At 34.5% G+C, this 21,157-nt stretch overlaps 1 protein-coding gene across 1 annotated transcript; it reads right to left on the bottom strand.

Annotated features, from left to right (window-relative positions):
- Positions 1 to 3,694: 3,694 nt before the first annotated feature.
- On the bottom strand, positions 3,695 to 15,385 carry LOC145684861 (uncharacterized). The gene is made up of 3 exons (XM_081757223.1): positions 15,292 to 15,385; positions 12,340 to 12,399; positions 3,695 to 4,296 (listed from the first exon to the last, which is right to left on the bottom strand). Exons 1-3 carry the CDS (start codon positions 15,316 to 15,318, stop codon positions 4,054 to 4,056), a joined length of 330 nt encoding a protein of 109 aa, XP_081613349.1. The 5' UTR covers positions 15,319 to 15,385; the 3' UTR covers positions 3,695 to 4,053.
- Between the last annotated feature and the right edge of the window lie 5,772 nt (positions 15,386 to 21,157).

Raw genomic sequence — 21,157 nt, forward strand, 5'->3', positions numbered from 1 at the left:
CATATGTCGTTACATTCTGTAATAGATGTCAACGATATAATAGCTGTAAACATATTCATGTGTCTAGTAGTTGTAATTTTCGGAATTTCTTTTGTAGAATAAGAACTAGAATAAGACAAATATTACAGTACATAAGTCGTAAGCTTTCTGCGCCCTATTAGCTGAGGCTGCAATTGGTCAAGCATAAGGAAACGAATTAACCACTCTGTATATAAAAATTTATTTCGCAACAAATTTTGTAAACATTCTTCGATACAGGTATTAGTGAAACATTTTGGGCCTGAATTTTTTTGAAACTTAAGGTAAAAATTCTTCTTACTTACTAGGGATGCGCACGAGACGAGTCGAGACAGGATTTTCCTGACAAAATTCGAGTCGAGACAAGGCTCTTCCAATAGTAAAATATACATTTTTCGAGTCGAGACATCACTTTTACAGCACATTTTCGAGACGAGACAGCCACAAATCTTGTCTCATACACATCCCTATTACTTACACACCATATGCACTTACTTACTTTCACATCATGTGAACTTTTAAAAAGTTAGACCTAGAAAACAATCAAGTAAAAGAGAATGAATTCACCCTACCTTTAAAACAGACACAATAGTTAATGATAATTCATCTATAGATGGCTCTGTTTTAATAAATGTACTTTAGCTGAAGCTTTGCAATTTAGTGCATTACTGAGAATGAAAATCAGTCAGAGATAAAAATGAAGTCACACTATCTTTATGAAATATGTTTAAAGATAGTTTTGTAAGCGTGACGTGTTACTCATGAGAAACTCCTTAATCGAAAATGTTTGGGATTGAAGTCTATCAGTCATACAATCCGAATCTGCTCCACCCTTTTTGGATCAAAAAATCCAATATATTTCAGGCAAAAATTTTCTGGTAGGCCTATATCTCGAAAACCAAATACAGTGTATCCAAACCAAAACCAACAGTTTACTCAGTATGATGTGCTTATTCAGTAAAAAAAATACGAACACTCGATTAAGGGACCTTTCAAAAAATTTATGGCCATTGATCCACAAAATTCAATATATTTCATACAATCAAACATTTTCTTGTATGCCCCATATTATGAGAACTACATATAGTGTAGCGAAACCAAAACTAATAATTTACTCAGTATGATGTGCTTATTTCATTCGTAAAAAATACGAAAATTCGATTTAGGGACAGTTCAAAAATTTGTGGCCCCTGATCCACAAAATTCAAAACATTTCATACAATCAAACATTTTCTTGGACGTTCCATATTTTGAGAACTACAGATAGTGTAGCCAAACCGAAACTAACAATTTGCTCAATATCACGTGCATATTCCATGAAAAAAATATGAAAATTCGATTTACGGGCCGATGGAACATTTTGTGGTCCCTTATCCAAAAAATCCTATATGTTTCATTCAATCAAACATTTTCTTGTGCCCTTATATCTGGAGTATTACATATAGTGTAGCCAAGTGCGGACCCTGATCCAAGATCGTAATCTTTTGATGCATCTTTTGGATCATTCCTAAAATTCTTGGACAAGATCAGAATCTTTGGATCCATTTCCTTGATCATTCCTAAAATTCTTGTTACGAAATATTTCGGTTAACTATTTGGGAAGAGGGATTGGATTTTCATTCAACATGGCATATCTCACTGTTAGGCTTAAGAATTACCCAATTGTTGGAATTTAATGTTGACCAAGGGTACAGGGATGATTTCTCCTCATTTTGGAGAAAAAGAATAAATTTCACTCGTTTATACATGTACTATGCGCTGGACGTGCTTCTATCACAGTGTTTTTGGTATTGCTGGCCTTTCTTCCACTCTTCCATGTTGTTTTTTCAGTTCTATCTCTCTGCTTTTTGAAATGTTCTTCATATGTATATTTGCACAGTTTTCACATTTTAATACATTTTGGTAACTGGCACATTCCTTCATCATGTAAAATACCACTCATATTTTGATAATTCTTCTTTGGAGCTCGTAATCAAAATATTCTTCTTTTAAAGTAAATCCTTCGTCTTTCCTATTCTTACGTTTATTTATCATCAGTTTCTTAGATCTTCAGTAAATGAATTGTTGATATTTTAATTAACTTTACTCCATAATACTTGAGAGGAAACATGACTTAGTGTCAAGGGCTCTGATTTCTCTGTAAATTTGGGGGGAGCCCATCCAGATGCAGAAGGGATATATGAGGATTTTAAGACAAATTGAATTCAAATTTAGCAAATATTGTATATTCATAAATACAATGTGAGGGGCCTACATGAGCATTGGGGGGCCCAGGTCCCCTCGGCCCCCAGGATCGGTTCCCTTGCTTAGTGGTAGATTCCTTAGGAGTGAGGTGTTTCTGGTTCGATCCCAGATTATATGAGCTTGTGGTGAGCAACATCATGTTCGCCAGTTCTCTTGAATTCTCCGCATTTCCTCCCATATTCTCATTCCACAAATTGCACCATAATCATTTAGATCCATTATTCACCAGTCTCCTTTAACCAAGAGAGTATAATCGTTGAGTGTAAAAGTAGAAATCCCATTTCATTTCATTTCCAAAATACGTAATTCAGAAAAGGTTTAAATAAGCACAGAAGAGATGTTTCGTTGATAAGAAATTTGGCGTTTAGGCCGTTAATCTATACATAATAAGACCAACTACCATTGAATTGTACAACAACAAAGTGTTTACCAGGACAAGGATTGGGCGGGATTTTCTCAGTTACCAGCATCTCCGTACTAGCCTCCAAGAAATCCCGATTTATCATGGTTTGTAAATAAATTCTAGGACTATATAAAACAGAAAGTTGTCTAATTTGCTGCTACGAAACTGACAAATATAAAAAGTGCTTTAAAATGAATTTACTGCGATTTCTCCTGTAATGCTGCAGAAAATTTCATATCATTCTTGGAGATGAATATTCCTCTTTTGTGAAAATGTTGATGTATATACAGATACTGTAATAAACTAGTTATGAACTCTTCTGATACTATAAGCTCCCTATTCACTTGACACATCAAGATCTATATTTGAAACGTAAAATGGGGCAATAGGACTTTTGACTCGCCTTGTAATTGATTATTACTTGTTTCTTTCGTTATAATTCCTGAGCATACATTCAAGAGATTAGAATTAGGATTATCAATTATATTTCTGGCCCTTTGCTACCTGTGGTTATTTTATCTCGTTACGTATGAAGGATGATATCCTTTGGCAATCACACTAATATATTATCTCTGAGATGAATAGTGACTATCCTGATTCCATTTGAGTTCACGTTTAACCACCATCGCCATAGGCTTAGTGGTAAGAAGAAATGAAAAAAAAATGTACAAAATTACTTAGATCTGTGTCGAATCTATAGTTTCCGGGGTTAGTAAGCTGATTGTTGACAGTCACGATGATTTTGAAACAAATTTAAGCAAGAAACTGCTCTCACCTGGCCCAGCAATCTTATTTATTTATTTCACTCATATTGACAGGGTCAATGTCCATGGCGCTGTCCTTTAATATTTATGTATTTATTTCACTCATTTCCTTATTTTAAATTATTTTGCATAAACCTTATTCTCCCCGTGCGACGAACGAGCATTTCAGTTGAGCGCCATTAAACTACTTTCGAGCATATTTAATTTTTATTGGTATCAGTAGTGGTTTCGTATTAACGTATTAACAGAAGGTGTAAATTGGTTACAGTAATATTTATTACCTATGTATAATAATAGTAATTTATGAAAATACATTTTTGTATAAGGTCAGCAGGAATAATTTGATCTTTCAAGTAATTCTACATTATTAAAATTACATAGACTATTTTATAACATTCTTAGTTATAATTTTAGTGTTTTTTTTCTAATAGGAATCATAATTTTGTGTTATCCAGAAAATTAACGTTTTAGTAACGAAAGACAAACAGAAATTCTATTGCTCTTTTTAAACTTTTAGGTTTTGACCCTACAAATGTTTGGAAGTATATTTTACATAAAAAGAAAGAACTTTGGTTGATAACTGAATAAATTAAACGTTTGAATCCAGACTCATTGTAAGCTAATTTATCCTCGAGGAGCCATTAAAGGAACCGACAATCGAACGTTTCGTTCCACCACATTTCCAAAGACGTTCTGTGCTCTGGACATAGCCTCCCAGAATTGTTCCACACTATTCCACATAAGCTCCTGGGGGTAAACAAATTCAGGTATCCGAGGTAGACTTTGAACGGGTATTCCTTGAGATCCTCCCGATTGAGATGTACTCTGCTCAATGGATTTCGTAGCACGTCGCAACGGTTGCTCCTCCTGTTGAAGATAAAGAAAAATAGTTCCATATAAATACTGTAGCTACAATTTCCTTTGGTTCTATTGCTTTAAGCTATTACGTTCCAATTAAGATAGGTTTATTATATAGAAGTAAAGTTAAGTAATTTGTAGAAGTTGTCTACTATAGAAGGTAATTTAATACTAATATTTCACTGTACACTCGAAAACATAACCAAGATAAAACGTGGATACTTTTTGCCGTATTAGCCCCTAAATAAGTTAAATTTTTAGTCAACGGTAGAAGGACTATACAGCAATGTAAACCACTTCTTATACTTCGTTTTCTATACTATAGAGGATCCTTTAACTAACTTTCTCTTTTCGAAATAGTTTTCTATTCTTTCTTAGGCTTCGGGAGCTCATGTGGTTCGGATTCCACGTTAATCGGTAGGTCCACGTCTCATATAGCCTCGCTGCTGAAAGGGACGCTAAACAAAAATCAACTCAACTCAACTCTTTCTTAGGCTTCTAACGATATTGCTGCTCAATTTTCAAATGTGTGTTGTGTTTAGTCTTTACTTACACGTAAATAAATGTTTGGAGCACTTTTCAACGTTTTAATATACATTTCTTCTTTCTTTACCAATAAAATATCAATTTGTGTTAATTAAACGTTGATGATTAAGTGATTGTTTCCTTATTTTAAAGAAATTATAATTGTTCCTAGACAGAAGAGAACGTTCCAATTGATTATAAACTACCGGTACAAGTAACTTTCAATTGATTAATTAATTGCGGTTTACAAGACCTTAATGTGTTGTAAAAAATTTGAGTATATGCACTGCATGTGTAAGAGGAAAGGGTTTAAAATGAGCAAATCAACATTTTAAGTAGTATACCATGTAATGAAATGCCATAAAAGGCGAAGGAGGCTGCAGTTAATGGACTAAATCAGAACAGAAAAGTCGTACGTGAATACAAGCTTCTCAGCTGCGGCAAACGACCTGCCAATATTGGCTGAATAACTATGATGATGATGATTATCTAGCATTTTTGTCTGAAAATATAGGTGAAAGTATTTTACAATTATTTATCATCTTCCTTGGTGTACAATAATACCTGTTCAATTATACATGGACGTAGTGGCTTGTAGTATTGAAGCCTCCAAAAGCTTGGACGCGCTCCAACAAAATTTTTGAGTGTGGGCCTGGGTTACACGTAAATTTCGTTAGAAGAAGATAACCATAGTCTCGGAAGTTTACCATTCGAATATGCTCGTATCATTCTACGTTTCACGATTAAGCTTACCGTTCTACGATTTATGTGCCAATGCTAATGGATGCGGGCATGATGAGATGGTTAATAATGCCGAATGAAGAAAGTAGGAGTAATGCTAGGATCCTGAGGAAAAAAAAAAACACTTAGTTACACTGTATTTGTCCGCTGCACAGCTCACTTGCCTGGAGCTGGAATCAAACTAGAGGTCCATGTGCCAGAGGTGAGCTCTGAATCACAGAGTCACCGCGATCATGGAGCTATACCACGAAACTCATGAATGATTGGCAGATGTATATTATAATTGTGTATGTGTGATCACGCAGTTTCAACATACGTGTACCAATCTTGTTGTCTTATTATTTATTTATTTATTTATTTATTTGTAAAACATATTCTTCTACCGTAGTTTTCTGTAAATTTCAGTAGAATGTGAAAACTCAGTAGTCTTTGGAGCTAGGCTAGGAAATCCGTCAACTACTAGTATCGTAAACGTGTTTACGTTCACATATAATTAAGTACCCGTAGACAGATTTCGATACAAAAAATAATTGTTAATACATGTCGAAAACCGAACTATTTTATGGAAAGTTAATGTCATATCTTTAATTTAAGTACCAACCAAAACACAGGGGTAATGAAAAAGAGGAAAATTCACCGACATAAAAAAATGCATTAAAGAGCAAGAAATACATATATTAAATAATAACTATCTTAGAAAATATACTATAAAGAGCAACAAATAAAGTTGTAAAAATATAAAATAATTCATTACTTGTATACCTAGGTATATGTAAGTAAATCCACTGACAGACTACCTGATTCACTCGTCAACAGTCTCCTAAAATATTAGGCTTAGAACCTTGAAATTTTGCATAAATATTCTCCTAGTTCTCTAGGCTGTAAATAAAATGGAACTTTTGTAAATGCGGCCTATATGAAAGGGGAGAAGTAGGCCTGAAACCAGACACAGAGGTTTGGGAGGCCGTGAATATGTTAGGGGTGGGGCAATCTTAAAAATTATTTTACAAATATCTAAATTGTACTTTTTAAGTAATAATAGCATTTTGTATTGAGGTCTGAAGGGGTCACGAAATGTTTAGGGGGCCCAGGCTTCCTGGCCCCCTCTGATTGTGGGCCTGGGGAGAGGGATAGAGGTTTTGAATAATATTTTGCTGTTCGTCAGATCCCTAGATAATATGGGATTTTATTTTCAAAATTTGTCCCCTGAGAAGAGATAAGGGAGATTGAATGATTTCTTGCCGTTTGTCAGATCTTTAAAACTGTTAGACATAGAATCTTGAAACTGTGTATAATCTTCTCCTTGCACTCATGATTATAGATAAAAAAGCATTTATTGAAATGGAATTTGAATGATTTCTTGCCGTTTGCCAAATCTCCGAAACTATTAGGTATAAGATCTTGAAAGTTTGTATACACATGTTCTCCTTGTACTCTAAGCTGTAGATAAAACGGAATATTGTGAAGTACGACTCCTTAAGTGGAAGATGATCTCGGAGGAAAAGGGGGTGATTTTTTTTATTATTATTTTTTACCGTTCTCCAATCTACCAATTGTCCGATGCAGAAGTTTATGTTTATAAATATTTTACTTGTACCCCACAATGTTTACTAGATGGACAAATGGAAACCCTAAAAGGTGAATGAATTATATTTCCACCAGACCAAAACTATTGAATGCAGAACCATGAAATTGTGTTTATATTATTCACTTGCATTCCTTATCGAAGACGAAGAAGAACGGAATACATAAATATATTTCTAAAAAATGTCCACGATAACACTAGGAGCCATACACTGGCTATGTACATAAAGCACTTTGAATTTGGTGTGAAACCAAACATATCACATGCTTTCATATGTATCAAGCCAAACAAATAAATCTGTCACGTTGGTAAGCTTTACTAATAAGTACATAAACACAATTGAGTTTTATACACTCAAACTCAGTGGGATCCCATTTCGTGAGAAAAATCCCATTTCGTGGGATCTTTTGACATTTTTCGGAAAGAGATAATGGGAATTTTCGTCGAAATTGCCAACATATATGAGATTTTTCTAGTATTTCTATATGCGGGACAGGACGTTTGGGCTCCACCATTTGGGCGCGGACGTTTCGGCGCTGCCGTTTGGGCGCAATGTTGTTTAGGCGCCAGACGTTTAACCGCGAGGTACATAGTAAAAATCACAATTTACGACATATAAAGTAAGCTAGGCACTGAAAACTAAGCGCGAATCAAGATATATACATTTCCTACACCTCTGTTTTTATCTCACCTCATTTATCTGTATATTTTCTAAATTAAATAATTTAATGCGTTTGTAGTATTTGTTGCCTAACCTCGTCATGGACTGATTTTTCGCTTGTTCACTATTCTTGTACTTCTGATTTAATGATCTAGTTTTTGTATTATATAAGAAAGCTAGGAAATGAAGGAATCATACGAACTGTTAATAATGCCGGGGTGGTATCTAATTTATAGGTCCAGGCCGCTTCCTTCCTTCCCTTTCCCCCGATAGTGTGCTCCCTCAAACGTGACGGGTTAAATGGCCTTAGATGCCGAGAGCCCAGAAATCTAAAAATCCTAAATCCTAATCGAGTTGAGGGAAAGATGTTAATACAGGGTGTCTAAGACATTGAGTTTAGGAACTGCAGTATGCCGTATTTCTGGTATCACTTTTTTAAAATTAACATTCCAATATAAAAATCAAAACTTAACACACTTTTTTTTTCGTCCCATTATAAGCATTTAATCTGCATTAAATAAAATGGCGAAAGAAAAAAAAAAAGAACGATTTCAAAGTGAAAAATATTGTTAAGTGTACATATATTGGTCATTTAGCCACTAGAAATGTGTTTGACATTCACACTTATTGCATAACTACAGTAGAAGGCCTGCTTTATTTTTTTAAAAATGGAATAGGCTCACTATGTATGTAATGCAGTCAATCATATCTAGTCTGTTCTACTTACCTGTGGCTTGAAAAGTTATCAAATAAAAAGCACACTTAACTTTGGCTGAAACTTAAATTTACAAAATTTAATTGTTAATTCAGTTTTTAGAATTTTGAAATTCCAGTATTTCTAATATGTAAAACAAAATCTAGTATAATTCAAGGACTTCCACTACAGTAGACACCTTGTGATATCTTGATTCGAACTTAGTACTCAGCGCCTAACATAATGACTTTTTAATTTAACTCGCGCCCAAACGTCTGGCGCCCAAATGGCTTCGAGCCCAAACGTCTAGTGCCCAAACGGCGGGGCCCAAACGTCCGCGCCCAAACGGCGGCGTCCAAACGTCACGTACCGTTCTATATGACATCTACGCCAACAAATTACTCTTGGGGCGAAAAACAGACTTAATGAGTGATCAATAGGCATAAAATCAGTGTTAATTGTCAAATTTTAATAAGATTTTTTTCAAGTCAGAAAAGTTTACACTACTGAGGAAGTGGTTTGTCGAGTGTATGATAACAAAGTTACTCAAAAGTGAACCACCAAGGAACGAAAATTGTACTCTGGTATTTTAAGATAGAAGAGAAAACGATGAACGAATGAATGAAGGAAAGTAAAGTGTCCAATGTGAGATAATCAATCTTCAAAATATTCCACGCAAAATGTTGGAGAAGAAAGTTTCTCTAGCATCTTTAGGTTCTGTATGAGGTGATGGTACAAAGGCTTGGTGAAGACATTGCAATTCGGACAACAAAATATATCCTTTTTCGATTAAGGAGATGCTTACTTACAAACTTTATGTGTAGAAGACCGAATAGTTTATTAATATTATTATTATTATTATTATTATTATTATTATTATTATTATTATTATTATTATTATTATTATTATTATTATTATTATTATTATTATTATTATTTCGTAATTAGTATAACATGGGAAATTCAGTAACAAACTGGGACTTTTAGACTCTCGATATGGGATTTGATAACTTTTCTGGTTTGCACATTGCTCAAAACTATAGGTTTCTAAGTAAAATTATTATGTGTAGTATATTGGAATGACAAGATAGTTGAGACAAGTCACTATATAAGGAACTTTCATAGATAATTTCGAGTTTTACATTCAATGAAAAATTATTGCTACGTTTCCAATATTGCTACGATTCAGTGGCGTAACTAGTTTTACTGCGCCCTGGATCGATCGATCATCGATTTAGTCATATCCGGCCCCTGCTCCACGCATTTCAGCTGCTGCGATATATGAAGAAATTTCTCACTGTAGTTATAGATGATTTTATTCTGGTTTTCTCACACTGAGTTGAGAATTAGAGGGTGCGAAAAATTCTTTTATATGGTTTGTAAGAAAAGAATGAATGATTCATATTTAATTATGAATTATTACATAGTACACAGATGTATTTATTATTTTAATCAAAGTGGTTGAGACGGAAAGAGTGAGTTTTTTTCTTTTTTTTTTTAACTGCAGCTCTGATACTATAAATATATTATGTTATCATTGCTTATAATTCTTAATATAAGTATTGAGTACAGGATAATTTTATAAGTGTCAATTAGGTTTCAACCAGGCTCAACTTTCATTATATTCCCGGGTGCTGGTGGAACCAGGGAGGGGGCCCGGCGCACTGATTGCAATGACTCATTATGCAAATCATTCACTAGGCAGCTATCTAGAAAAACATTGCAATGAGGATTGTCCGGGTATCGCCCAGTGGGGATCCAGAAAGGGGACACGCGGCTCGCGCGTCCCTCCATGAGGTGTAAAATATAAAAATTAGTCCCTAACGAAGCGCTTGTTCAAATGCTGTAGAAAAAGGTTTTAAAATTTGTAATATTCATTAAAACAGTGCCAGATCTAATTGTGTCATGTGCAAGGACTCAAAATTCGCTCAAGAAGTCTTCCTAAACTAAGTCGAAAAGAAAAGTCACTAAACAAATAACGTTTAACATTTACTTTCATTCTTTTTAGTAAGACTGTTGTCCACACTCTAGCTGAATATTTGTATGTAGAAAATCACTCAACAATACCGATTTGTGATAGTGATGATAGCCGTGATTAGTCAACTTGATGTAACCAGGTTCCTTTACTTCATATTCAATAGTATTTGCCCAGCTGGACTGACTGAAGGGAAGTAATAAAATGCCTCACATGTTCGTAATTCCTTGTTTAATTATGATAGGAATAAAGTTAACAAAGGAACAAGAACATGTTTGAAAAGTATAAAAAAGATTGCGAAATTGAGGAAAAATGCAAAAAATACTTGCATTAAAGAGAAGTTCAAAAAAAGCTCAACCAAATCACAGTTATAGAAAGATTTTTTAATAGTTTTTTTTTTTTTTTTTTTTTTTACAAGACAAGCTAATTTACTTATGTAAAAATATATAAAATGCAACACCAAAATTTCCTAGTTTTAATTATTAAGGTTGCTCAATCGCGCACGAATAACATACCAGTCTGTGATGCTGCACACAATATCATTTTGACATCAACCTCACTCGGACGCAAGTTCCCATCATGATTTGGAACTTGGGTTCACTTAACTTCATGTTCAGTTCATGAGATTGAGACCAGGTGAACGTGACGAAACTCGTGACCGCTGACTTCATGACACAAGGCAGCAAAGCTTTCCTAAATCAAAATTGTTCATACAATACCTTGTTTTGAAATTTAGTTTATGCACGCCTTCAACCAAAAACACAATTATACAATGTGAATCCGAAAAAGAAAAACGCATTACTGGAGCGAACGAAACTTCTCTTTACTCTACTTAGGCGTTGTTTGTCGGGATACCCCTCCGAGATGCCTGAACCGTTCTCCCGGCGAAATTAAAGTACCGCTAATTTTACAGTAATTATGTGATATCTTCAAATAGATAAAAGATAATTGAAATATGGAAGAAGAGCGCCCTAGACAATATTATTTTGCATGAGGTACCGTTACCACAAGTCAATTAGTGGCTTTCCGTTTTCAGTCGTTTAGAAAATCGAAAATAAATGCCGATTTTCAAAATGGCTCGAAATCGAAAGCAGATAAGTGAGTCGTGATAACGGTTTCTCATATAAAATAATATTGTCTAGGGCGCTCTTGTTCCACATTTCGATTATCTTTTATCTATTTGAAGATATCACATAATTACTGTAAAATTAGCGGTATTTTAATTTCGCCGGGATGAAGACTTTTAATATTTAACAGGGTGATTCACGAGCACTGAGGGTCGTAAGGGGCAGTATGTCCCGATCGGACATACCATTGAGGAATAATCACCGAAAAGCGAGATATCCATAGACTTAACATTGGAAAAACATTGGACGCGCGAATTCTCATTGTAAGCTATGGAAAATATAATTTTCAGCATTAGAAATAGTGCGAAGCCATATTCGCTTTGTTCTGTGAACACAATTTTTCAAAACCATTATGGTTTTCGCTGATATGCCAATTTCAACTATTTGAATGTTCTGTTCGTTCACGAAAACAATTGGTGCATTAAAACAAATTATGAATAACCAACAAAAGGGATCGCTTCGCCACAAATTTTCAATTATTGCTACCTAGTTTTATATATTGTTTGTAAACTGCACAATTTTTATTTATCCGTCCAAGACCAGAATTACTTATTAAATAAAAGGAAGGCCGTTATGTAAATAAATTCGTACGTTAACTTTATGATATTTTGTTTACATAAACTGTTACAACATTGTGAGTAGGACCTACACCATTTAGAGCACTTTAAATGAAAAGTTTCTTATATTGGAAAATAAATTAAATATCAGAAACTAGAATATTTAAAGAAATACCGTAATACTTACAAATTTATCAACAGTGACCTGTGACGTCAGGGCTATCATAGTAGCTAAAACGAGGAATAACTGAAAAAAATCAAAATAATATCCGAGTTTAAAAAAATATGGCGTATAATATTTCTTTTAAAAACACTTTACTACTACTGCTGCAATAGTTAATGCTGCTAAGATTAAACACTAGTATTTAATCCATGGACCAAGTTTCAAATACAAATTCCAGCACCATTTTGCACTGAAAACATTAACACCGTTAAGAAGGGTTGCAAGATGCCCTGGATATAAGAAGGGTTGTCCTGTATTTGACAATATATTTGCCCGTCCTGGACGAAGGTTGTAGAGAACGTACATTTGTTCTGTGTTTGCCAACTTGTAAAGGCAGTTCACAATTTTAAGACCATGCTAGAGAGATTATTCTTACTATGCTGGCAAGCTTCATATATATATATATATATATATATATATATATATATATATATATGATTACATTCTTTAAAGCAACGTTGATCCGTTGATCACAAGACGACATGAGACTAGAAATAACTTTCTTAGTCTCGTCTTATCTGAATTCTCGAATACTTCTTCCTCATCTCGTCTGGTTTTTAAAAGAATTTGATGTCTTCTCTCGAAAATGAAAGGGCAACTGCCATGTTTCTCGTCTAATGTCGAATTTTAAAAATATACTTGTTGTCTCGACTTTTCGTCTTGTTTCGGAGACGAGATCTTCTGGGCAAGACTATTCCATAGTGATGTACTGTAAAGTACACTATAAAACTAGACGAACGACTAAATACACTAATTAAGGCCGTTGTTAAGTATCAGTTGGTGCTACAAGTTGATATATGAAATTTATGAAGTATTGGTTAATCAATATGGTGAACTAAGTAAGTGTACTGTACAAAAACTACACGTGTGTTTAGAAATCTGCTTTCAGGTTTCCTGCATTTACAATAGAGAAATATGACAACCTTAATGTTAATAATGAACTTAAAAGGAAGTCGATGAGGACCTATAGTTAATTGTACTTAATTAATGGTTTGGAGCTAATAATTCTATTGGATAATATGCAATCATGATGGTCGATCGAGTAATTTGAAACAGAGGTTTCCCGATTGAAAAGCAAAAATACCAGATTTCCATTAGCGCCATTTGAAACGAAACTGTACTATACAAGTCAATCCGTGCTTAAATTATTGACAAAAACATAAGTATAATTAAATAATAAACTAAATGCTGAGCAAAGCAAACCAATTTTGTTACAAAACTAAGATCTTATGATAGTTTCGCTAACTTTAGCTATTAGTTTATTATTTAATTATATAGTATATAACAGACAAAACTGATATAATGAATAATATTAAGTAAGATGCAGAAGTGAACATTTGTTTACTACTATATCTTTCGATTTTGTTAGAATATGAGCTTGTATTACTAATTTTATACGAACGATTTGAATGAATTGATTTGCCGATTTAACAGCAAAGAAATAAAATTTTGAGTAAAGAAGAAAACGTAGGCTCTATATTAACAATGAGAAACATGTCAGTAGCAATACAGACAACATTTATTAACTGCTTTAATTTGAAAATGGTTCTACATGGATCAGATATATGAATATTTTAAACAAACTTACAAATCAGGTTGGAGGTATTAGAAACATGGTGCTGGAAAAGAGGGATGGGTAGAACCAGCGGCGCCACTTCTGACTTCAACTTTCGTGTTTTTCAATTATGAAGTTGAAAAACAATGCTCAGTGGGAGATGAAGGGAACACAATTGTCGTCAACATTGAAGGGGGGCATATTTGAAGCTTATTCTGGGAAGCGCGGGGGGGGGGATATGAGACTCATATAACAGTAGATGAATCTAATTTCTCTATTGTATTATGTCAGGCGATCGAGATGAAATAGTAGTACATAGTATATCAGTGCCGTGAACACATTCTGAAATCCGAATATATGCATGTTTCTACTGAGGCATCCACAATGACACACATTAAAATCTTAGGACACCTGTTTTATAATAATATACCGGTAAATAATGACTTCCCCAAAACTATGAAGAAAGAAAAAAATGTGTATGACACAACAATATGATGGTGATCTGAATAGCACTATAGGAATCGTTACCGAAATTAAACAAATAGTTGGAAATAGACTAACAGTAATTGATGACAAATTTAATGTAACGAAGTTTCAAATCTTTACATTATTAAGGTGAAATGGAAAAGCCAAGAGAAATCAATTTCATCTCACTTTCTTTTGTGGAAGTCGGACATAAATCATTACACTTATCCCCCCCCCCCAAAAAAAACACTTTTCAAATCGGATTATTGAGGGAGACAGTTACCCCAGTTCTACGATTGAGGGAGACATGTCCCTCTCATCCCCCTGGAATTTGCGCCAGTGGGTAGAACTAACACAGATTGACGATAATGTAGTACTGAAAAGAAAAATTGAGGAAAAAAACCGTATATGGATCAGGATAGAACGGAACGGATATCAACATGCCAAAAGATACTGCTAAACAAATGTAAAATTTATTCATTTCAGTATGCTTGTCAGATATTCCATAAGAAAAGAAGAGAAATACCATAGGTAAGTATAAATTTTATGGTGAAAATTTATATATGTAGGCACTATGTAAATCTGCATGATGGTGGGAACTGTACGTGTTATGAAGTGATAATTAAACATAACGTGTACTTTCAGCCATTAATAATGGAAACAACATTGTCTTAAAGCTTCAAAATCTTATAGCACTTTCCATGACAATATTCAAATTACAACACGAATCAACGTGATACAGTAATTAAGATTTCATCAGAACAATCCATCCGTACTTAAATTCTCTTGTCTAACAGCTAAGAAACTTGGAACTTACTGTTAAATGGACTAATGCACATAATCATGTCCTAATTTAGATATTTTTCTTTGTTGTTATTATCAAAAATTCAACTTACCGCAAAAGATTGCATTTTCAGTACCATCAGAACGAGCCTTAATACATTTTATAACAATAATGTTTATAACTTTCTTTATATATGTCAATGCTTCTAATAAAGTAATTTGATTTTAATGATCTATATTTTGTTGTAGTGTAGGCGTTTTCCGCTTTAGCGTATTTTTACTCAAGGTCAATGATATCAATCAGACTTACTTTCTTTTCTTAGTATAATTATGTTTAATAATCGAAATAATTGCTATAAGCTTCAGTTACATTCATGTTAGTAATAAAATCATTACGGGAATCGTGATTGATTTACTTCTTCCTAAATGCATGAAAATAATAAACGTTTGCAGTGAGTAAGTGTGTGTATGATGTTATATAAGAAATTAACCTTTGTACCAGTGTGTAAACACATCATTTCTTTAGTATATTTTATTATTACTGTTGTTTTGCATTATTATCATGCATGACATCTTTCTTTGGACTGCGCAATAACACACATATCATTAAGTCCAATGCAACATATAGCAGATAAATTTTGCCATAGGAGGCCAAACATATTGCCTGTGTGCGAAGTTGGTCTATCATTTTCTTTCTGAAACAAATGAAATGAACTATTTCACTTTAAAATTCCACCGTTATGCCCTTTAGGCTAAAGGAGATTGATAATTAAGGCAAGTGAATGATGATGGAAGAATTGGTGGAATGTGAAAGTGGGAGGGAACGGAGGTATCACGGGAAACCCACTAACACGATGTTGTTCACCACAAACTTAATTGGCCGGGGTTTGAACCAGGGAACTCACGCACTAGAGACAAATGCTCTACTCCTTATTTTATTTTTATCAGGTAGAAAACAGGGGCGGATCCAGGACAGACTTCTGAGGGGGGGGCGTACTTTTAAGAGCTCCAAACTCTGGGATGGATTTTATTTATTTATATATAAGAAAGTTTCCTCTTCGGGGGAGGAGCGATTGCCCCGATCGCCCCCGTGGATCCGCCACTGGTAGAAAACAACACAATATATTTTAAATAGAAATTCCTTCTATTACATGTTTATGAATTAAAGGCTATTTTTATGTTAGATTTAATCTTTCTAATATTTAGGATAATTGTTTCTTAATCTGTCGGTCAATTTATTGCTGTTTTCATATCTATATACATAGAAACTGTCAGCGTCACTTGTAACAGTGTTAAAAGTTTCTATGAGTGTTACTTTGACAAATAATATTACAACGAAGAGAGAACTGAAATTTGTGTACCTTATTTCGCTAAACATTTTCTCTGGTACAGAGCTGCTGAAGTCACTGAACTCGATTGTAGGTCGAGCTCCTCCGTGGCTAAGCGGTAGCGTACGCGCCTTTGGCGTGGGAGACCCGAGTTCGATTCCCGGAGGGACCTCATGTGGTTCGGATTCCACGTTAAACTGTAGGTCCACGTTTCATATAGCCTCGCCGCTGAACGGGACGTTAAACTCAAAAATCAACCCAACTCAACTCGATTGCAAGTCATAGAAACGTAGTTGCTTTCAATAAGTTGTAAGCAAATTTTTGACCATATTTTGCAATCACGTTCAGCAGTTCAATGTAGTTACTTTCGTTCACTGACTTGCTACCCTCCTCATGACTTTAAATTTTCAATCATGCTTTGGTAGCGAAAGTCTTTGGCATTAATCAGATGATGTTCTTTCCTGATCGTTTTTACATTTCGATTTATGTTTAACTATGTTATGACGATAATGTTATATTCATTTGAGTGTCACGCTTCGTGTGATCGAATATCTTTAACGTAACATTTGGTTGAAGATAGCTTTGGGGCCACCACAGTGGAGTCCCGGAAACTCGGCAATCATTCTCGACCATACTCTGGAAAAAAAAAAAAAAAAAAAAAAAAAAAAAAAAAAAAAAAAAAAACGCCGACCCGTACAAGGTCATTGTCGTTTTTTTTTTCTGAGATCGGTCTTATCAGGTAAATTACTGTACAATATGTATTCATTAATATTCATTTTCATTTCCATTTTCACAAAGTACGTACTTTTGCTTTGTTTAAGTGCAATTGAGCATTTTATTCTCTGTTGTATTCTATAATACATACAAGTTCATACAAGTACAGTAGAGACCTGCACGGGCCAGGCTTGAGCGCGCCGACACTGATTTCTCTTCAGGTCGTTCCGAGCTGGGGCCGATTAATTGCAATTCTTTAATAATTATTGACGTTCGCTAAACCATAATTAGAATAAAGGCCAACGTGGAAGAAATGTGGCCATGAAAAATGTTACAAAATTAAACTTTTAAAATTTATCGGGCCCGGGCCGGGCTTGGGCCAAGAATTTTAAAAAATTATCGGGCCGGGACGGGCTGGGCTCGGGCCGAAAAATCTCCAAAAGTTTTCGGGCCCGAGCTGGGCCGAGCCTAAGTGCCTTCGGGCTGGATTGGGCTCGGGCCGAAAAATTCGGCCCGTGCAGGTCTCTAAAGTACAGTAGACGTACTGTATTTTCTGAGAAACATTCGTACTTATTTCTTCTTAACCCCATTCCCGAAAACTTGGCATTTTCACAAACTCGGCCATCCTTCGGTTTACATTAGGCCGAGTTTTCGGTACTCTACTGTATTTATATAAGGTATTTATATCAATGAGTTCTGTTTGTTAAGTAACACGATAACATGGCTAATACGGAAATTTATCTCTTATTAAGTACCTAATTAAGTGTTTCGCAGAACTATGCTGACTGGTATCGTCTCTTCTTATGAGGAATATTAATTACTATTTTACTTTATCTTTATAAGATGCAATATTTTAACCCATAGTAAGAAACCTATCATAATGGAATATTGAAGATTAAGAATTTATTATTTTCTAAATATTGCTTGGTATTACCGACAAGGATGACGTGCCTCGGCAGGCATACTATCCGGGGAAGGAAGAAAGTATGCCTGGAACCTGTATGTTAGATATTATTCTGCCATTTCCCAGGTTAGGCTGAGAAAGTTCCAGAGAAACTTCACTCAGAATGGTTGGCGTGAAAAAACTGTTACACCTTTTCGACTGAATGTCCTTACCGGGAATCGAAAACGTCACCGCGCACAACAAAGGTGAGACGGTATTTGTAGTTTAAGAGAAATTTCTTAAGAGGGAGAAGGAGTGCGCCACAGCGGCCGGAAGATTGGTGTTCAATTTAACATGGGATCTCAACCATTTTTTAGGCAAATCATGGTTTCATTTCGTTCTTTCGCAAAAATGTCTCAATAGCTCACTCAATATGATGCATCTCATTTTAAAGGTGCAATTTGAACGCTGTGCGTGATATTTTCTTCTTATAAATACAGATAATTATAATCCAAATTCCCATAAGAAAATGATCAAAATTAGAGGGAAAAGTCTTCTGTTTTTTTATAGTAAGGAAAAGAGCTAAAAACTTCGGACTTTTTTGAGAATGGAGTACTATCTTTGTATTTGTGCGCTACTGTACTATTTTTTCGCTGTTTCCAATGACATTCATTACACAATCGATGAGAAATTATATCCTTCATTATTGAATCTACAGAAATCAGAAATCAGATTTTTTCGTGTTCACGTACTTGGCCGTCTAACTGCTAGATGGCACTATAGTCATTCCTCATCCCACTTTCCTTCTCAGCGGGAGCCAGTCCTTTTGAAAACCTACTTTGACCTTCTTAACAGGGGCGGGAGGAAGGAAGTCGTTGTGAAGAACGGGAACTTCGAACACGAGGAATGGCAAAATTTATGACCTCTTTAGTTGATGGTTTCTGTTTCAGCAGTACAGTGTATTTGTAGATGGTTTCTATGAGAAGAAGTAATTTGTGTTGGTAGCGATAAAGTCAACCTTTTGACAGAGATTTGTGAAGGAGAAGCCGAACCAAAGTCTTCGTTTATCTATTCCAAGAAAGAAATGAAAGCTTCCTGCAGGACTGAGAATATACATACAAGAGAAAAAATAAAATACATTATTATAATCTTATTATAATAATCGAGTAGATTAATCCCCGAAATATTCTTTGTTTACCTGTCAAAAAATCAAGAATAATATAAAGCTCTTTCATCAGCTTCCATCGTACAACATACTAAACACAAACATTATATATATATATATATATATATATATATATATATATATATATATATATATATATATATATATATATATATATATATATATATATATAGTGGCGGATCCAGGATATGATCAAGGGAGGAGCTAAACCATAGTTTGTCTCTTTATCCAGAGTAAACAGGATTGAAGCCCATTTTATCCAGTGTATACCTGAACGTCAAGGGGGGGGGGGCTATAGCCTCTATAGCCACCTTTGGATCCACGCCTGTATGTGTATACTGTTTACAGTGCCGGATTTACGTATAAGCTAAACAAGCTATAGCTTAGGGCCCTGCTCTCTTGGGGCCCAAAAATCTAAAGAAAAACTGGATATACATTTCTAAAATATAAGAAAATTAAAAAATAAAATAAAATGTATATATACGTAGCAACAATGCTTCCTGCTGTGTAGCCTACGTTCATGTAATTAATGGGGCTCCTTCTGCTAGTCTGCTTCCTAAATTATCTCTAGTTTGTTCATTTCTGTATGTAGGGTGCCTATGTTCATCTGGACACATAAAGGACCCCATTACCTTAAACAGCTTGGGGCCCCACGAAACCTAAATCCGACTCTGACTATCTATTTATGCATGTTTGCTCCCTCTCTTTTCGAAGCAGTTTCTTTGATATTGCTTCAGATTCCGGCAGGTTTTACCAAGGAGGGAAGAGTCCTTACTCATTCCAGGCATTCAAACTAGGGACTGGACTACTTGCTTCCAACATTCTGTCCCCCATGTATCCTGGTCTAAATCAATTGCCTAAAGCCCATAAAACATTCAAATTCAAATGTAGATGTTGTTCATCAGTGCCGACACCGAAATATTTCTCAATCAATGGTAGGGGTGTTTGGTATCCTCAATCTGTCTCCCTCTTATTAGCGGAGAAATACTCTATATTCGGTAGTAATTTTTATTTATTTATTTCTTTTTTAAAAAAAGTGCTGTTTAATGTATCGCACAGGAAACTAAGTTTTTATATACCCTAGTAGTATAAAAACGCACCATACGGTACCTTACAAAATAAACATCCTATGCCAAGGATGCAAACATTAACAATAATAATAGAAAAACATACTAATAAACATTTTAAAGACATTCTTTCATTAATCAAGTCGCACTTAAAAGTAGAAAACAATTTTGGTTATGCATGACTTAAAAAAAAAAATGGGATGCGCTCTAATATAGGCTTACATACAGTTACTTTATAAATTCTTAAAATGACGCGCCCCAGGCTTGCATAAATAAGATTATTTTTAACTTTTTAGTGCGAATTGATTAACAAAAGAATGTCTTTAAAAGGTGTTTTATCATTTTTTTTATTCGTTGGGCACATTTTCCAAATCCTAAAGTGATATGCAACCAGGGAAATGAGGGCTGGTTAAAGGCTAGTATTTATTTTAGGATAAAATAGTTGAAAATAAAAACATATTAAAATTTGCTTTTAAAATAAATAGATATATTGCAAAGTATGAAAGTAAAAATGAAATATTGTATTGTCGCCGGACTTACGTCGCTCTGTGACAGTTCTTAGTTCTGTGACGTCAGGAAATAAGTTCAATGTATACGAACACTTATTCAATGTTTGAAACAAACACCTGCTACGTCCTTGTACACTCATCTCCAAAATGATTGTCGCATATCTATAACTGTCTCCATGTAAGAATATAATGTAATACTGAATTTGCTGGGTATTTTTAATACTGATACTATGTGTATAATCGGGAAATGTATATATGGTAAATTTCATAGGAAAATATTTATAAATACGAA

Source organism: Thermobia domestica, chromosome 5 (genome assembly GCF_964235325.1).
Source record: "Thermobia domestica chromosome 5, izTheDome1.hap1.1, whole genome shotgun sequence".
Lineage (NCBI taxonomy): Eukaryota > Metazoa > Arthropoda > Insecta > Zygentoma > Lepismatidae > Thermobia > Thermobia domestica.

Excerpts from the sequence above, each read along its gene's own strand:
- LOC145684861 (XM_081757223.1), bottom strand. The coding sequence starts at position 15,318 with ATGGTACTGAAAATGCAATCTTTTGCG. Across the intron at positions 12,400-15,291 it reads TGAAAATGCAATCTTTTGCG|TTATTCCTCGTTTTAGCTAC; the intron begins GTAAGTTGAATT and ends GATTTTTTTCAG. Across the intron at positions 4,297-12,339 it reads AGGTCACTGTTGATAAATTT|GAGGAGCAACCGTTGCGACG; the intron begins GTAAGTATTACG and ends TATCTTCAACAG.